Source organism: Rattus norvegicus, chromosome 18, assembly GCF_021556685.1.
Source record: "Rattus norvegicus strain SHRSP/BbbUtx chromosome 18, alternate assembly SHRSP_T2T, whole genome shotgun sequence".
NCBI lineage: Eukaryota > Metazoa > Chordata > Mammalia > Rodentia > Muridae > Rattus > Rattus norvegicus.
This window is the reverse complement of record NC_141551.1, coordinates 28,746,038-28,762,733: the sequence shown is the minus strand read 5'-3', so window position 1 is coordinate 28,762,733 and position 16,696 is coordinate 28,746,038. Positions and strand designations below refer to the sequence as shown.

The following is a 16,696-nucleotide window of genomic DNA, read 5'->3' as shown; positions in this document are numbered from 1 at the left end:
GTAAGTGGATTTACAAAATTTACAGTTATGCATTGAAACGTGTATTTTAAATTCAAATTATGTTCTCTGTTGTAAACATGTAGAGCAACATTTCTCAGGCGTCTTCGTGGTATTCTTAATGTTTAACAGCTTTTAATTATTTAATTTTGACCATAAGTTTCGCTCTGTATTAGAAAAGCATTTTTCCTACACTGTTTTAATATACAAATAAACCTAAAAGGATCTCTTTAAGACAAACTTAGTAAATAATTCTAATGTCGAGAAGGCGAAGAGGTAATCAAATTTCATATATTTTTATTGGATGGAGATCTAGAAAGATGGGAATTGGGTGGGAATCTTTGAGACAAGATTGTGTATTAAAGTAGCTTCTTAAGAAACAAATATTGTGAATTTCTCTTTATAAGATTAATAAGTTTGTGGTTCTCATGTTTACTTATTCTTTCCTCCCAAAACCTTGTTTATATGATTACATGCTTGTTTTCAGTCTTCAATATCATGTAGGTTCTTTCTTCATATTATAAACCCATTTCATTAGCTAAATATTAGTGCTGACCCATCTTATTTTCTACAATTCTTTAATTAAGTCTTTGAATATTTTATCTTTGGGGAGTTAGTGTAACAAGTGTAGTTTCTTAAATGTATCACCCCACTGTTCCCAGATGCAAGTAAAATAATTACATGTGTGTTCTAATGCTTCCCAATCTTGATGTCTGCCCACATGGGTGGTTTTAATGACTGGCACTCTGCTTGACAATTGCAAACCCCTTTTGTTACTCTGTCTTCATGCCTCACTTTCTTCATATGGTCAACTTCATGAACACCTTTATTATCATTGCCTCAAATGTTAAGTACTTTTCAAATGACTTTAGAGAAGAGTAAAAAATTATTCTAATACTTAACCAAGAGATTCTCTTCACAATACTTTTTCTTGCCTCATCTCATACTCTCTCCTGTGCAAAATATACCCTTCAGTCCAAGTAGATTTCTCCCTGCTTTCAGATTCACTTGGAATTTTGCTGCACATCCATTTACTTAGTTATTTCTTCCCCCAAATACTGATTATTGTCAACCTTCACTCAAAGGGGTATCTCCATTTTATAACCACCAGACTCATCATTGATCTGGCCATTTCATTCAACTAGGGAGATAGAACCGTTGCATTCAGTCACACCATGATTTACCTATCTATGTATTTTCCCTTTTTGTGACTCATAACACTGTTCTCTAATTGTCACATTATATGTAGTATATCTTTATTTTTAATACAAAAAAATTGAAGCCATGAGTTAAATTTTGACTCATTCTTCTAACAGATACTGGAAAATGAAACCCTTCTATACATTTTTAAATGTTTTACTTCGTGAATATAGCCATAGTACTTTTGTGAGCTATGTTCAGGTTACTAGGCATAATTATCTATACAAACTGTCATTTTGTTGTTGTTGTTGCTGTTGTTGTTGTTGTTGTTGTTGTTCAAGACAACATTTCTCTGTATAGCCCTGGCCATCCTGGAACTTACTATGTAGAATAGACTGGCCTCAAACTCAGTGCTGGGATTAAAGGTGTGAGCCACCATCACCTGGCACAGAGTGTGTTCTTTATCAAACTTCTATATCCAGAAGTAAATTTTTTACTCTTAACTATATAGAAAAATTTAGAAGATTTTTTTAAATCTTGCTGTTATATTAAGTATGTGTTAAAATTACTCTGAACTTCCTTGCAAAGGACAAAGAAAACTGGATTAGTGATTTAAGCCATTTCAAGAATGGAAATGAAAAGGAGACAGCAGAAGCACAAACTCCAACTTAGTCCTTATACTGACACTGAGCAGTTCTTAAGTGAGAGAAAGTGTGATATGGAAGCCTACAGCGCTCTATTTCCCGGGGGAAACGGCAATGCAAAAGCTAGAACTATCCTTGGGAGTCACTTCTATGTCTTGAATGTCTTTTAAATCCAAACACTTTTCTATTGCTAAAGTCTTCAATGGTTAACACTGGAAAGTAACGGTTTTCAAATTAACGCATGACACTAAAAAGTTCATGGCAGCTCAGAATAATTGGGTAATACTGGCCTTCCCAGAAAGAACAAAAACAAAAAATAACTTCACATAAACGAAAATGACATGGAATTCACGAGTAAGCAGCCACTACTTGGCAAACACTATTATAAGCACCTTAGAAGTATCAACTTAAAGGTGTTTTTATATTTTTTCTGTATGACAGATATTATTTATATTCTATATTTTGCAAATTTAAAACAGAGAACTAATAGAATATACAGTCTATGAAATAGTGCAAAAGTAGACACAGCGGGGGTGAGATTTGGCAAGGAAGGATGTCCTGGAGACTCACAATGTAGCCACTACATGGATGCCTTTTGTGTAGAGAAATAGTGAATGGTGCAGATAATTACACAAAGAAAGAAAAGAAAAGAAGCTTGTAGTCCATAAGGAGACCCATTAAATGAAACTCAAAGCAAGAGAACTGCAACATCACGGAGGTGCATTGACCTTTATGTTTGTTTCTTTATGGCTTTCCTTGCAGTGATAGAATCTAGGGCCTTGAACCTGCTAGGCAAGCCAACAACCACTGAGCCTAACCCTGAAATATTGACTTTATGTGAATTTATTGGATTAAAATCTAAGGCTTCCCCAACTACCATGTCTATAGTGTATGAACTGCACTAATAAACTGGGTAATAACTATGGATGGAACAAGTTTATTAAAGAGTACGAAATCTCCCTCACCTATTCTCTTTCAGCCAGAGGTACTCAACCTAGTCATTGTTCTTTTTCCCTAAATGGCTGCAAAAATCAATAGTTTTAAAAAAAGAAGCTCTACTTCCTCTAGGATTAACAGTGACGAGGGAAAGAATACAGAAAATAACATTGAACTCATTCAAGAGAGTATACAATTCAATATTATTATATAGACTGTTTCCCTGCCATGCCTTTGGTTAAGTACACATACAGAGAGAGAGAGAGAGAGAGAGAGAGAGAGAGAGAGAGAGAGAGAGAGAGAGAGAGGGAGAGGGAGAGGCAGACAGACAAACAGAGACAGACAGAGACAGAGAGACAGAGAGACAGAGAGAGGAAAAAAACAAAAAAGCAAAGAGGAAAGAATGTATGACCCAATTGTGTCCTATAAAATGTCCTATGAAAAAAAGAACAATATATTCAAAATGATTCTCCTCCTAGCGTTAAAATACAAAAATGCGAATACCCTATGTAATTGCTCAGAAAAATATTAATGCTGATATAAACTCGGTGGTAGAAAGGACAAATGTAATAAAATTTTGAGTTTGACTTTAAAGCTATATAGTGAAGCCGAATCTTCATAGCCAAATGTGTATAACAATACTTAATTCTGTTTACATTTAAGATCAAAAACAAATGAAGATTATGTGGAAAATAATGAAATTAAAATGCTTAGCCCGGTGTAATAAATAAAAATTTTAAATGAGAAAATAACTATAGAAAAAACAATACAAATTTTAATCCGTAAAGATAATTATGAAATCTTGAACTTACTCTTGAGCAATGATCTTCGTTTGAATCCTGATGCTCACCCACAACCGGACAAGGAGGAAGACCCGGGCTGAAGGCCATGAGGTCGGTTTTAGGTGGCCCCTCTCCAGAACAAACCTTCTGTCTCCTCTGTTGTGAGTAGGACCAGCTCCCCACCGCGCTAGAGCAAACCAGCACAGGCTTCCCTGCCCCGCACACACCCTCTGTAGGCGGAACTGAGCACCGCAGTGCAGTGTATACCATGAGGGTTAGAACTAGCAGGCTGGACACCGCGCAGATGGCAATAATCAGGTACACATTGACATTCACTAACGACACTTCCTGGCCGGTGGAGCCTGCCGCTCGCGAAGAGGCTTTTGGAGTCTGGCTGTTCTCAACCAGAGACACTAACACGGTGGCTGTGGTCATCAGCGCTGGCTCCCCGTGGTCCTTCACCAGCACTAATAGGCGATGGCGTGGTGCATCTGCCTCCTCAAGGGCACGCGTGGTACTAATCTCGCCCGTATACAGACCTACCCGAAACAGGCTTCGTGTTCCACCTGTTAAAGGATGCAGTTCATAAGATAGCCAGGCATTGTAACCAGAATCCGCATCTACTGCACGCACCTTAGTGACAACTTGGCCAGCACCCACAGAGGGTGACACAAGTTCGCTCACTATACCACCGGATCCTTGTGTCCAAGGTCCAAGCAGCGTGGGCGCGTTGTCATTCTCATCCAGCACAAACACCTGCAGAGTCACATTGCTGCCCAGGGCAGGCACACCAGCATCCCGCGCGCTCACCTGGAACTGCAGCAGCTCCAGCTCCTCATGGTCCAGAGGCTGCAGTGCGAACACCTTGCCGCTCTCCGCGTGCACAGACACATAGCTCGACAGCAAGCGCTCGCCCACCCGTCGTTCCACCAGCGAGTAGGACACCAAAGCGTTCTCTTGTGTGTCTGCATCCACCGCGTACACAGTGAAGATGTGCGCTCCAGGCGGGTTGTTCTCCTTCACGAACACCGTGTATTCGGGCTGCGCGAACGCAGGAGCATTGTCATTCACATCAGCCACCTCCACAGACACGCTGACCGTGGTACACAGAGAAGGCGAACCCCCGTCCTGAGCTGTCACCACCACCTGATAGTCAGCTGTGGTCTCTCGGTCCAGGGCGCTGTCCAGCACAAGCGAATAGTAATTCTTGAAGGTGGACACCAGCTTGAAGGGAACATGAGGAGACAGGGAGCAGGTCACCCGCCCATTGACTCCAGAGTCCAGATCTGAAACGCTAATTAGGGCAATGACAGTACCCAGTGCAGCGTCCTCTCGAACAGGCAGGGATAAGGAAGTCAAGGTGATCCTAGGCACATTGTCGTTTTCATCCAATACCCTCACTAAAACAGTGCAATGGCCTGCCATCGGAGGGTGTCCTTTGTCCGTCGCGTCAACGTGGATTTTGTAGACATCTACTTGCTCAAAGTCCAAATTCCCTTGAATTACGATTTCTCCTGTGTCTGCATCTATGCTAAACTGGTCAAGAATCCTGGGCGACACCAGCCTATTAAAAGAGTAAGAAATTGCTGAATTCGTCCCTTCATCCCTGTCAGAAGCATTCAGTCTAATAACTGTCGTTCCGTTGTCTGAGTTTTCCAAGATTCTCACTTCATACTCAGGGTGTTGGAAAGTAGGGGCGTTGTCATTCACATCCAGCACAGTGACCAGCAGCTGAACGGAGCCTGTGAGCTCAGGCTTGCCTCCATCCGTGGCTGTCAGGAGTAGTTTATGCTCAGGAACATCCTCTCTGTCCAAAGATTTTTTCAACAAGAGTCTAATTTGTTTGTTGCCATCGCTGTTTGTTTTCACATCTAGTCCAAAGTATTCACTGGAACTGAGTTTATAGGTCAAGATAGAATTTAATCCAACATCAGCATCGGATGCGCCCTCTAGTGGAAACAAAGAATCTGGCAGCCTAGATTCGTAAATTAACATTCTTTGCTCCTTTACTGAGAACACAGGGGCGTTATCATTAATGTCTCTCACCTCCACCTCCACGTGGAAAACCTGCAGCGGCCTGTCCACGATCATCTCCAGGTGGATGCTGCACTCCGCGCTCCGTCCGCACAGCTCCTCCCGGTCGATCCGAGAATTCACAAACAAAATACCATTCTGCAGATTTACCTCCAGAAGGTCTCCGCGATCCTTGGTCGCCACTCTGAACAAGCGGGGCACTAGCTCCGCTAACTCCAGCCCCAGGTCCTGCGCGATGCGGCCCACGAAGGTGCCGTGTTTGGCCTCCTCTGGGACGGAGTAGTGGAGCTGGCCGCTCCCTGCCTCCCAGGCTGCAAGGAGCAAGAGCGAGAGCAGCAGACACCGTGTTCCTAGTCTGCCGTCAGTGGTAAAATCCATGTAGAATGTTTCTTGCTTTGTTTCCATTAGAAGATCTATTTTTCTCCGCATAAAATTCCGTATGATTCAAAGTCTATCGATTCAATTCTTCTGCATTCGCCATCATTCAGCAGTCTTGGAAAGACCCAGCTACCAGAAAAAGAGCTTTGTGCGCTGGCTAGATGGAACTCGGTGGTAGACAGCGACACCATGCGGCTCCAAACGGTAAGAAGCGAATTCGTACAGCCTCAATGAAGGGTTATTCTTTTAATTAACATTCTTTACCTTACCTTGATAGTAAATGATCCAAATGTTTATACTCTTCAAGGACAATGTCTCCTCGCATGACTTTATGTAACTTAGACTGAATATGGTCTTTATTCACAGAGAAACAATATTCTTAGCAATGTTTTAGACATTTTTATCATCGGTTTAAAAATAGTAAATGTAGTATAATCTAATCTTGGAAATCAGACGGTGAGCAATTCTCCATAGTTTGAGTACACATAATATATATATATATATATATATATATATATATGTATATATATATATATGAGAGAGAGATTTTTTAAAAGTTTATCTAAACTTGAAATGATTTAAAACATTTTCAAGTTTACTATCTAAACTTTTTAAATATTAAAAGATTGTCGATGATTATTGGCACTTTGTTCCACAAATTTAATACAGCTTATGGCTCCCTCATGCAGTATTTAACATGGTTTTAGTGCATAGTGTGTTCAACATTTTAATGCATAGTATGTGTTCTCATTATTGGTCAGCTTCACCCTAAACTGTGCATCTCAGGATGTTCAGGTCTCAGAATTGAGAATAACGAGTAGGATACAGGAATGTCTCTCCATCATTTCTTGTCCAACATTCAGTTTATATTGGTTTCACATTTGTGCATCCTACCATAGTAATTTCTGCTCTTATCCTCTTGTTTTTGGTGCCCTTTCTGCTCTTCCTAAAGACTTGACCTTTTTCTTTACAGCTTAACTTTATCCATTATCCTTTGCTTTGCAGGGTCTGAGACCTTTCTGTGCATTCCCAGACCCACATCTATATCTCACCTTCCTATGTATCCATCCATTTCATTAATATATGCTGACTCCTTGAAAGCAGTCAATTTAACATGAAATCATTACTAGAAATTATTAGAAAATTCATAATTTCAAGGCTCAGAAATTGGTGTTTTGTTTTGATAACAGAAACACTATAACAAAATTACTATGGTAATTTTTATCTTTATTCCTGTCTTCTTTTGGGTTTTATTCAAAGTCTGCCTACAGTTTCTCTTTCTTTCGCATATATCATATTTGTCTTTATAAGTATAAATTCATTAAGTTATTTAAACTAGAAATTTAATATTAGAGCCACTTCTAGATGACTTAGATCTTCAACATTTTCTGTTTGTCAAGAGTTTCTCCATGTTAAAAATTAATCAGATTATTTTCTAAGATATTTGCTATATATAGGATCTTCAGTTGGTGTTTGGTTTCTAGTAATACACTGCCAATGTTAAATTCATAAGCCACTAATTATTTTCAATTATTCTTCAGGATGGATCATATTTTAAAGGTAATATAGGTTGCTTCTATCCTCTTCCTTAAGATGGCCTTTGCTTAAACTTGGTTTTTATTGGCTGAAAATTGAACCTAAGGCCTTGAAACGTTCTCTACCACTGTGCAGTACCCTCAGCCTCAGATGGGGCTTTTAATAATTCCATCTTTCCCTGTAAAATATCATCATCATACACTAAAGTCACGACAAATATAAGCTTTGCCATTACTTCATCGTTAATGTCATCAGCTGGGCATGATCGGACTTCTTTTCAAATCTAAGCCAGGCAGCAGCACCCACATGTGGCCTGTCATCCCACCTTCTCCACTATTCTGACGTACGTTAAGCCTCACAATAACACAGAGCTGTCCCCTTTGTGAGAAGCTATCATCAAATAATTAACTCAGATCTATTTGCCATTCTTTGCCAGAAACTTTCCATTACAGAAGTTTGTGCAAACAAAAACAGCATTTGCTGGCCCAGGTGTCGTGGTGCACAACTTCAATCCCTGCACTTGGGAGACAGAGACAGAGGCAGAGGCAGGCAGATCTCTGAGAGTAGAAGGCCACCCTTATCTACAGAACATAGTTCCAGAACAGCCAGGGTGACAAGGGGACTTGAAAAGGGAAAACTAAACAAACAAACAAACAAACAAACAAACAGAAAGTTATTTGCTAACCAGTAAGTTTATATTTCAAAACTAAATTAACCAGATTTCTAAAAGTTGGTAGGTATTTGCAATAAACTAATTCTGTAGCAATAGCGACTTCTCAATTCTAAGATCTCCCTAAGGCTGCTCGGTGTATTATAAATATCCAAATAGCATGTTAGAGGGGATAGATGTAAAAGTAAATGCATAGGAAAACTTAAAAATGAAATAAAAAGGGTTCTAATATTTTTATATTAGGTGTATAATGGTTATTACATGTTATGCCCGCAGGTTTTACCAAAACAAAAAAAGAGGAGCAAAACCGTTTTCAGTGGCAAGGACACTCGTCTGTGGTAGACTACAGTGTCTGCAGACAATGAACACAAATGAAGAGTTTCATAATAGTAAATTTTTGTTTTTTTCTAAACAGAAAGTGTAAAGCAGCACAGAGCATGTTTTCTGACCAAACACACTCGGACTTTCAGGGCTGAGGGACTTCACAAGTATTACTCAATACAAACAACTTAAAGTGAAACAGCACTTGCCTTTTAGGGAAATGACACCATTATTCCTTCAAATTCCAATGTCAAACTTTGCTGGGAAATGAATAATTCTATATTCACACAATGCTCTTGGATGGGAATGGAAAGAAGTTTTTACTGTACTACTTTGTATTACAGTGGTTATGTCTATCCGAGTGAAAACACTACTAAAATGAAATTTTTAACACAAAAAATTTTAATTATGATAATGTTGACCCTCATAGAAGCAGAGGAGGTGGGGATAGGGGGTTTGTGAAGGGGAGATTGAGAAGTAAGATAAAATTTGAAATGTAAATAAATAAAATAACCAATAAAAATAAAACATTGGTGTGCAAATCTATTTAGATAAAGATTCAGTGAATTATTTACTATAAAAATATGACTGAAAAATAAATTAAACTTTTATATAAAGGTAAAATAATTATAATATAAAACAAAAAAGAAAAAGCATAGTTGATGGACTGTTGTAAAAAATACTGATGTAATCATAAAACAGTATATTAAAAATAAATAATTTTAAAAAGAAGAATAAATAATTTAACCCCGGGCTTGGTAGTTCATGCCTTTAATCTCAGCTCTAGGGAGGCAGAAGATGATTGAAAACTTGTGAGTTCCAGGCCAGCTGGCTTTCATAAGGAGTCCCAACCAACAAGGGCTACATAGTAATATCCTGTCCCAAACCTGACAAAAAGAAAAAATTTTATATGTCTTGCAATTTGTTCTATGTTGTGCCCTAAATTAAATGTGAGTGTACTTGTATAGTGATATACCATGAAAACATTTTACAAGCAGACTGTGGTCTCTCATGCCGGTAAATCAGTACCAGGGAGCCTAAAACAGAAGGATTCAAAGTTTGAGGCCAGCCTAGGAATCTAGTACTGTCAAGGCTAGTAGGGTGACATAGTTCACCTCCGTCTCAGAAAAATAAATAAGGAAAGAAACAAAAGTGTCTTAACAGAAATATTTCTTGCTATGCAAGCAGAAGGATCTGAGTTCAAGTCCCAAGAACCCATAAGCCACACGTGTAACCTCAGCACGCATGGCTGGGGCATGTTTACTGCTAGCCTACCTCCAGGTTCAGTGATAGAAACTAACTCAGGGGAATAAAACAGAGAGTGATGGCGCCTCCCCCTCTGGCCTCCATGAGCATAGGCAAATTCTCACACACACATACACCACACACATACATTACATGTCCACAAAAGACTCAAAAATATTTTAGGTTAAGAAAGTTGTTGGGCTTATTAATAAAACCTCCCACAGAATAACATTGACTGTGAGTCATATTTGGTGCAAAGAAATGTCCAAAAATAGAGCTTTTAAAAATGCATTTATTTTATTTTATGTGTATAAATGTTTTGCCTGGATTTATGTATGTGTACGATGTGTCTGTACAAGTCAACATGTGTTGGCTCCCCTGGAACTGAAGTTATAAATGGTTATAAGCCATCATGTGGGTAGAGGGAATTGAAGTCAGGTCCTCTTCGAGAAAAAGTGCTCTTAACCACTGAGCCAATCTCTTCATGACCCCACCCTCAAAACTTGTATTTTAAAGAATAGGGAATGGTACAGCGAAACGTTAACTATGAAATTTCTAGGCTAATTGTATGTGTATCGTTGGATTCTTCAAAGCTAAAATAACCACGGGGGGAAAACTTTACATATTCAATGATAAAGAATTAAGAGAAAAAATTCAGTGAGTACGATTTACAAAACTCACATTCTCTGAAGAGCTGGGTCCCTGAGGTAGGCTGGGGCTGAAGGCCATGAGGTCGGTCTTGGGTGGACCCTCTCCAGAGCACACCTTCTGTCGCCTCTGCTGCGAGTAGGACCAGGTCCCCACCTCACTAGAGCACACCAGCATGGGCTTCCCTGGAGCACAGACTCCATCTGTGGGTGTCGCGGAGCAGCGCAGCGCTGTGTACAACAGCAGGGTGAGCACCAACAAGCTGGACACCGCGCAGATGGCGATGATCAGGTACACGTTGACATCTATCAGTGTGGAGTCTGAACCAGAGGTTCCAACCAACACTCTGGATGAGACCTTCGGTGTCTGGCTGTTCTCCACTAGAGACACCAGAAAGGTGGCCGTAGCTGTCAGCGGTGGCTCGCCGTGGTCCTTCACCAGCACCAACAAGCGTTGACGTGGCATGTCCGCTTCATCCAGAACACGTGTGGTGCTGATCTCACCAGTATATAACCCCACGCGGAACGGGCTGCGCACAGCGCCTGTCGCTGGCTGCAGCTCGTAAGACAACCACGCGTTGTAGCCAGAGTCCGCATCCACTGCACGCACCTTCGCAACCACATGGCCGGAACTCACTGGCCGGGACAACAACTCAATAATTGCTCCTCCACCCTGAGGCCCCAGGAGCGCGGGTGCATTGTCATTCTCATCCAGCACAAACACCTGCAGAGTCACATTGCTGCCCAGGGCAGGCACACCAGCATCCCGCGCGCTCACCTGGAACTGCAGCAGCTCCAGTTCCTCATGGTCCAGAGGCTGCAGTGCGAACACCTTGCCGCTCTCGGCGTGCACAGACACATAGCTCGACAACAAGCGCTCGCCCACTCTCCTCTCCACCAGCGAGTAGGACACCAGCGCGTTCTCCTGCGCGTCCGCGTCCACTGCTGACACCGTGAAAATGTGCGCGCCAGGCGGATTATTCTCCTTCACAAACACAGTGTATTCAGGCTGCGCGAACGCAGGCACGTTGTCGTTCACATCAGCCACCTCCACAGACACGCTAGCCGTGGCCCACAGGGAGGGCGAGCCTCCATCGCGGGCGGTCACAACCACGTCATAGTTAGCGATGGTCTCTCGGTCCAGAGCTCTGTCCAGCACAAGTGAATAGTAATTCTTGAAAGTGGACACCAGTTTGAAGGGGATGTGGGGTGTCAAGGAGCAGGTCACCTGCCCATTGGCGCCTGAATCACGGTCTGACACGCTAATCAGGGCGATGACAGTCGCCAATGGAGCGTCCTCTTTGATAGGCAAAAAAATGGAGGTTATGGACATCTCAGGCACATTATCATTTACATCCACAAGTTTCACTATGACTTTGCAGTGTCCTGCTAGGGGGAATGAACTTCTATCCACTGCATCAATATTAATCTCGTATAATTTACAGTCTTCGTAATCCAGCTCGCCCTTAACCTTTATTTCTCCACTGGTAGAATTTATTGTAAATTTTGATTTTACACCATCAAGAACAAGATTACTGAAGAAATACAGTATTTCTTTATTAATTCCCTCATCCGCGTCTGAAGCGTTGAGTTTAATTACTAACGTCTCGTTGGGTGTGTTTTCTAACAATCTGACATTATAAACAGATCTATCAAACTCCGGAGCATTATCGTTTGCATCCAATACATCAATCAGTAACTGAACAGTACCTGTTAGTTCAGGTTTCCCTCCATCAGTTGCCATCAGCAACAAATGATGCTCTTGGGTTTCTTCTCTGTCTAGCGGCTTCTTCAAAACTAGGTGCAAAATGCTTGTTTCTTCTTCGTTTCGTTTAACATCCAAGTCGAAATATTCATTAGGATTTATCTTATAGTTCAAGGCTGCATTGGCTCCCACATCCAAATCAGATGCGCCCTCTACTGGAAACCGCGAGTCTGGCATTCTTGACTCCAAAATAAATAATCTTTGTTCAGGTCTGGAGAATGTAGGCGGGTTGTCGTTAATGTCCCTCACCTCCACCTCCACGTGGAAAACCTGCAGCGGCCTGTCCACGATCACCTCCAGGTGGATGCTGCACTCCGCGCTCTGCCCGCACAGCTCCTCCCGGTCGATCCGAGAATTCACAAACAAAATGCCATTCTGCAGATTTACCTCCAGAAGGTCTCTGCGGTCCTTGGACGCCACCCTGAACAGACGGGGCACCAGCTCCGCCAGCTCCAGTCCCAGGTCCTGCGCGATGCGGCCCACGAAGGTGCCGTGTTTGGCCTCCTCAGGGATGGAGTAGTGGAGCTGGCCGCTCCCTGCCTCCCAGGCTACGAGAAGCACAAAGGAGATCAGCAGGCGCCGAAATCCCGGACTTCCTCGCTGGGAATATACCATCGCAATCTTGTTCCACTTCTCCAATCTCTATTGCAGCACCACACAAAATCCTTTGAAAACTTCGTTCCAGTTTATTATAGATTGAATTCCTCGCTTTTTGTGAGCTTCTGTAGCAGAGCCTGAAATGGAAGATCCTTTTCCTAAGTAAAATGTACTCTCCGTATCCTTTTGACGTTGGAAGCTAAAAAAAAAAAAAAAAAATCTTGTGGTGTCTAGCGACACCATGTGGATAAAAGGATAAGTACTTTGTTTCATTTTACTCACTTTTTATTAATGAATTATCTATCAATAATACTCAATTTCAGTTACATGCTTTTATGCCTCTATACATTTCTGTTCTCTGATTAGATGTCACTTTTTAACCAAGCTCCTATTTTAGTTGCATTACTTCCCAATCCGATAGATGTTCTGCGGATGATCTCCCAATTGGGCTTGACTTTATAACACAATCTAAAGTAAAACGGCGATATGAGCATACCACTGCATACGGATACAACGTCAGGAGACACCCCAAATAATTTGTCTATTTATTTATAGAGAAATGTATATTCAAAATGATGAAATAACTTTCATTAGTTATTAGCTCAGTAGTCTCTGTTGCTCAATAGCATCTTTTCCATACTTAGCTACAGCCTAGATTTTTAGTTTTTCTGTATTAACCTAATGGACATGAATTTCCTGGGTATTATTTGAACAGAATATTTTAGATTGTAATGTTCGGCACTTGTGATTTATTGATGCTATCTTCAAAAGAATTAAAACAGTTTTAATATGATACTAAGGTCCTTTTTGAATTTTATCCAAATTAATGAACATTTAGTCCTTTTTCAGCATCGCTTCTCGGCCTTTTGGCTAAGATCAAGTGTAGTCCTTTTTCAGCACCTAACAATTTTATGTATCACTGTAAGGTGAAGATTTTTTTAAATGAAAATAAATATTTTATTGGTTTTTTCTTTTCTCCATCTTTATTAAATTGGATATTTATTTACATTTCAATTATTACCTTTCCCGGTTTCCAGGCAAACATGCCCCCCTTGTATATAGGTGTTCCCCTCCACATCCTCCTCCCATTACCACCCTCCCCCCAACAATCCTGTTCACTGGGGGTTCAGTCTTGGCAGGACCAAGGGCTTCCCCTTCCACTGGTGCTCTTACTAGGCTATTCATTGCTATCTATGAAGTTGGAGCCCAGGGTCAGTCCATGTATAGTCTTTGGGTAGTGCCTTAGTCCCTGGAACCTCTGGTTGGTTGGCATTGTTGTTCATATGGGGTCTCAAGCCCCTTCAAGCTCTTTCAGTCCTTTCTCTGATTCCTTCAACGGGGAAACCAGCACCATTTGCTGAAAATGCTATCTTTTTTCCATTGGGTGGTTTTGGCTCCTTTGTCAAAAATCAAGTGACCATAGCTGTGTGGGTTCATTTCTGGGTCTTCAATTCTATTCCACTGGTCTATCTGCCTGTCCCTGTACCAATACTATACAGTTTTTATCACTATTGCTCTGTACTACTGCTTTAGTTCAGGGATAGTAATTCCCCCAGAAGTCCTTTTATTGTTGAGGATAGTTTTAGCTATCCTAGATTTTTTTGTTATTCCAGATGAATTTGCAAGTTGTTCTGTCTAACTCTCTGAAGAATTGGATTGGTATTTTGATGGGGATTGCATTAAATCTGTAGATCACTTTTGGTAAAATGGCCATTTTTACTATATTAATCCTGCCAATCCATGAGCATGGGAGATCTTTCCATCTTCTGAGATCTTCTTCAATTTCTTTCTTCAGAGGTCTCTTCAGAGGTTTCTTGAAATTCTTATCATACAGATCTTTCACTTGCTTGGTTAAAGTCACACCGAGGTATTTTATATTATTTGGGACTATTATGAAGGGTATCGTTTCCCTAATTTCTTTCTCGGCTTGTTTCTCTTTGGTGTAGAGGAAGGCTACTGATTTATTTGAGTTAATGTTATATCCAGCCACTTTGCTGAAGGTGTTTATCAAGTTCAGTAGTTCTGTGGTGGAACTTTTGGGATCACTTAAATATACTATCATATCATCTGCAAATAGTAATATTTTGACTTCTTCCTTTCCAATCTGTATCTAAGGTGAAGATTTTAATTGTCCAGATGTCATACAGTTTTAGTAAGCAACTTGGCACTATTTTCAAGACACAGCATCTAAGTAGCAACCGTGGAAATTGTTTAATCATTTAACATACATTTAGCCAATAAGTTGGAATCCTAATAATGATTAAGATATAGTGTGTCACAAAAATATTTAGGCTCTAGTAAAAGTACTGATATAGTCAATGAAGAAAAGGCATTCCTAGTATGAAAGATAGCTTACATTTTATGCAGATATATAGAAAATAAAAGTCTCTGAACTTTTATAAGTCTCATCCTTGCAGCTGTTGAAATTATGACCTGTATTTGCCATTCTCTAGTTGAGGGCTTGAGAGTTGCTTTCTCAATGATGATATTCTTAATCACACAGAAGACACAGGACTCTCCTAAGCCATTCTAAGTCAGATAGTAAAGAATTCCCTTTGGGCTGTTCTAGCTCTCTGTTCTCTTTTTTTAGGCATTTAGTTGTAGCCAGGAGTGGTGGTGCATGCCTTTGAGCCCAGCACTCTATGACTTATTTTACTTTTTGTTGCCATATGAAGTAGTATAAAAGTAATGAACAAGAGATACAAAATCAGAACACTAATTAATTACAGATAGTTCAGGAGTGAAAAAGAAAGTAAAGAAATTAATATTTATTTCAATTCATTCTTTCTCATTGATATAATGTATATTTTCAAATGCATGTTAAGCAAATATTTAAATAGATTACGATTTTCTGAAAGAAAATGTCATTCAAGACAACTGCAACTTTCCTTGTACAGGTTATAGAGTTTAATTCAATATTATTGGACTTAATAAGAAGAAAGTTATGAGAAGAAAAACGTTCTGATAGATGATTCAGTGACATGAGAGACCACAAATAACTATAATTCTTATGGTAATTAAATTCATTAAAAGGAGATAATTTCGCTTAAAAAAACTACTTTTTTTAAAAAAGCAAAGCAAGGTTCTAAAATTTGGAGGGCACTGACCAAAGTCAGGAATTCAGTTGATTTGTACCTAGATTAATAAGAAAAGAACCAGGCATGCCTTTAATCCCAGCATTGCAGAGGCAGGAAGATCTCAGGGATTAAGTCTACCCTGGTCTGTAGAGCAAACTTTGGGACAACCAGGGCTGCACAGAGAAATCCTATTTCAAAAAACAAAGAAGAGAAGGAAGAAGAAATAATTACCAAGTAAGGGGAAAGTTGCAACAACATAAGCATCAGGCAGCAAAGAGCGTGAGTGACTTAAAAGGACAAGTAGATATATATGAAGTATATGGTGAGAAAATTTAACATATGTATGGTGATTCTCAGAAGAAAGTAATGTAATGTAGGAGCAATATTTGAGGGTATGCTAATAAATATTATTTTTAAATTGATAAAGAATCATTTCACAGGTACAAAAGGTCATTAAAAAGACTTCAGGGAGATTTTTAAAAGTAATTCAAAACTGATCAGGTAATACAAAGGCTGTTGACAATTTTCAAACAAAAAAAGAATCTTTTGCTTTGGTTTTTTCAAGACAGGGTCTCTCTGTATAGATCTGGCTGTCTTAGAACTCACTCTGTAGACCAGGTTGGCCTCAGAGATCCACCTGCATCTGCCTCCCAAGTGCTCAGATTACAATCTTGTGTCACCACAACCTCATCAAGAAAGAATTTTTAAAGGAGCTAAAGAAGAAAAAAAGTCATAATATTTCAATGATAAATTTGGTAGTCATCATCTCATGAAAGGACCATAGAAAGTTATCTTGAAAGTGGTAGGGAACAATACTTCCAACTAAGCACTAAATACCTAACAAAACTATTTCTCAGAGGTGGCATTTAAATACATCTGAATATACAAAAGCATGGAGATTTCTTCACTATCAGACCATAGGAAAAG

The 16,696-nt window shown here is 40.1% G+C and overlaps 6 protein-coding genes and 1 pseudogene across 6 annotated transcripts in view; 1 reads left to right on the top strand and 6 right to left on the bottom strand.

The window, feature by feature from the left end:
- Pcdha6 (protocadherin alpha 6) overlaps positions 1-5,962 on the bottom strand; it is a 228,659-nt gene extending 222,697 nt beyond the window's left edge. The window contains exon 1 of the mRNA NM_199506.1: positions 3,530-5,962. Coding sequence (NP_955800.1) covers positions 3,530-5,962 — 2,433 coding nt within the window. The remainder of the gene's footprint in view (positions 1-3,529) is intronic.
- The window catches only part of Pcdha5 (protocadherin alpha 5), a 235,590-nt gene extending 222,698 nt beyond the window's left edge, over positions 1-12,892 (bottom strand). The window contains exon 1 of the mRNA NM_199505.4: positions 10,365-12,892. Coding sequence (NP_955799.1) covers positions 10,365-12,710 — 2,346 coding nt within the window. The 5' untranslated portion in view covers positions 12,711-12,892. The remainder of the gene's footprint in view (positions 1-10,364) is intronic.
- Positions 1-16,696, bottom strand: part of Pcdha1 (protocadherin alpha 1) — a 264,765-nt gene that overhangs the window by 222,697 nt on the left and 25,372 nt on the right. The window lies entirely within an intron of this gene.
- Pcdha2 (protocadherin alpha 2) overlaps positions 1-16,696 on the bottom strand; it is a 255,785-nt gene that overhangs the window by 222,697 nt on the left and 16,392 nt on the right. The gene's annotated exons all lie outside the window — the stretch shown is intronic.
- The window catches only part of Pcdha3 (protocadherin alpha 3), a 249,612-nt gene that overhangs the window by 222,697 nt on the left and 10,219 nt on the right, over positions 1-16,696 (bottom strand). The gene's annotated exons all lie outside the window — the stretch shown is intronic.
- The window catches only part of Pcdha4 (protocadherin alpha 4), a 243,172-nt gene that overhangs the window by 222,701 nt on the left and 3,775 nt on the right, over positions 1-16,696 (bottom strand). The gene's annotated exons all lie outside the window — the stretch shown is intronic.
- On the top strand, positions 13,543-13,678 carry LOC120098411 (U2 spliceosomal RNA; annotated as a pseudogene).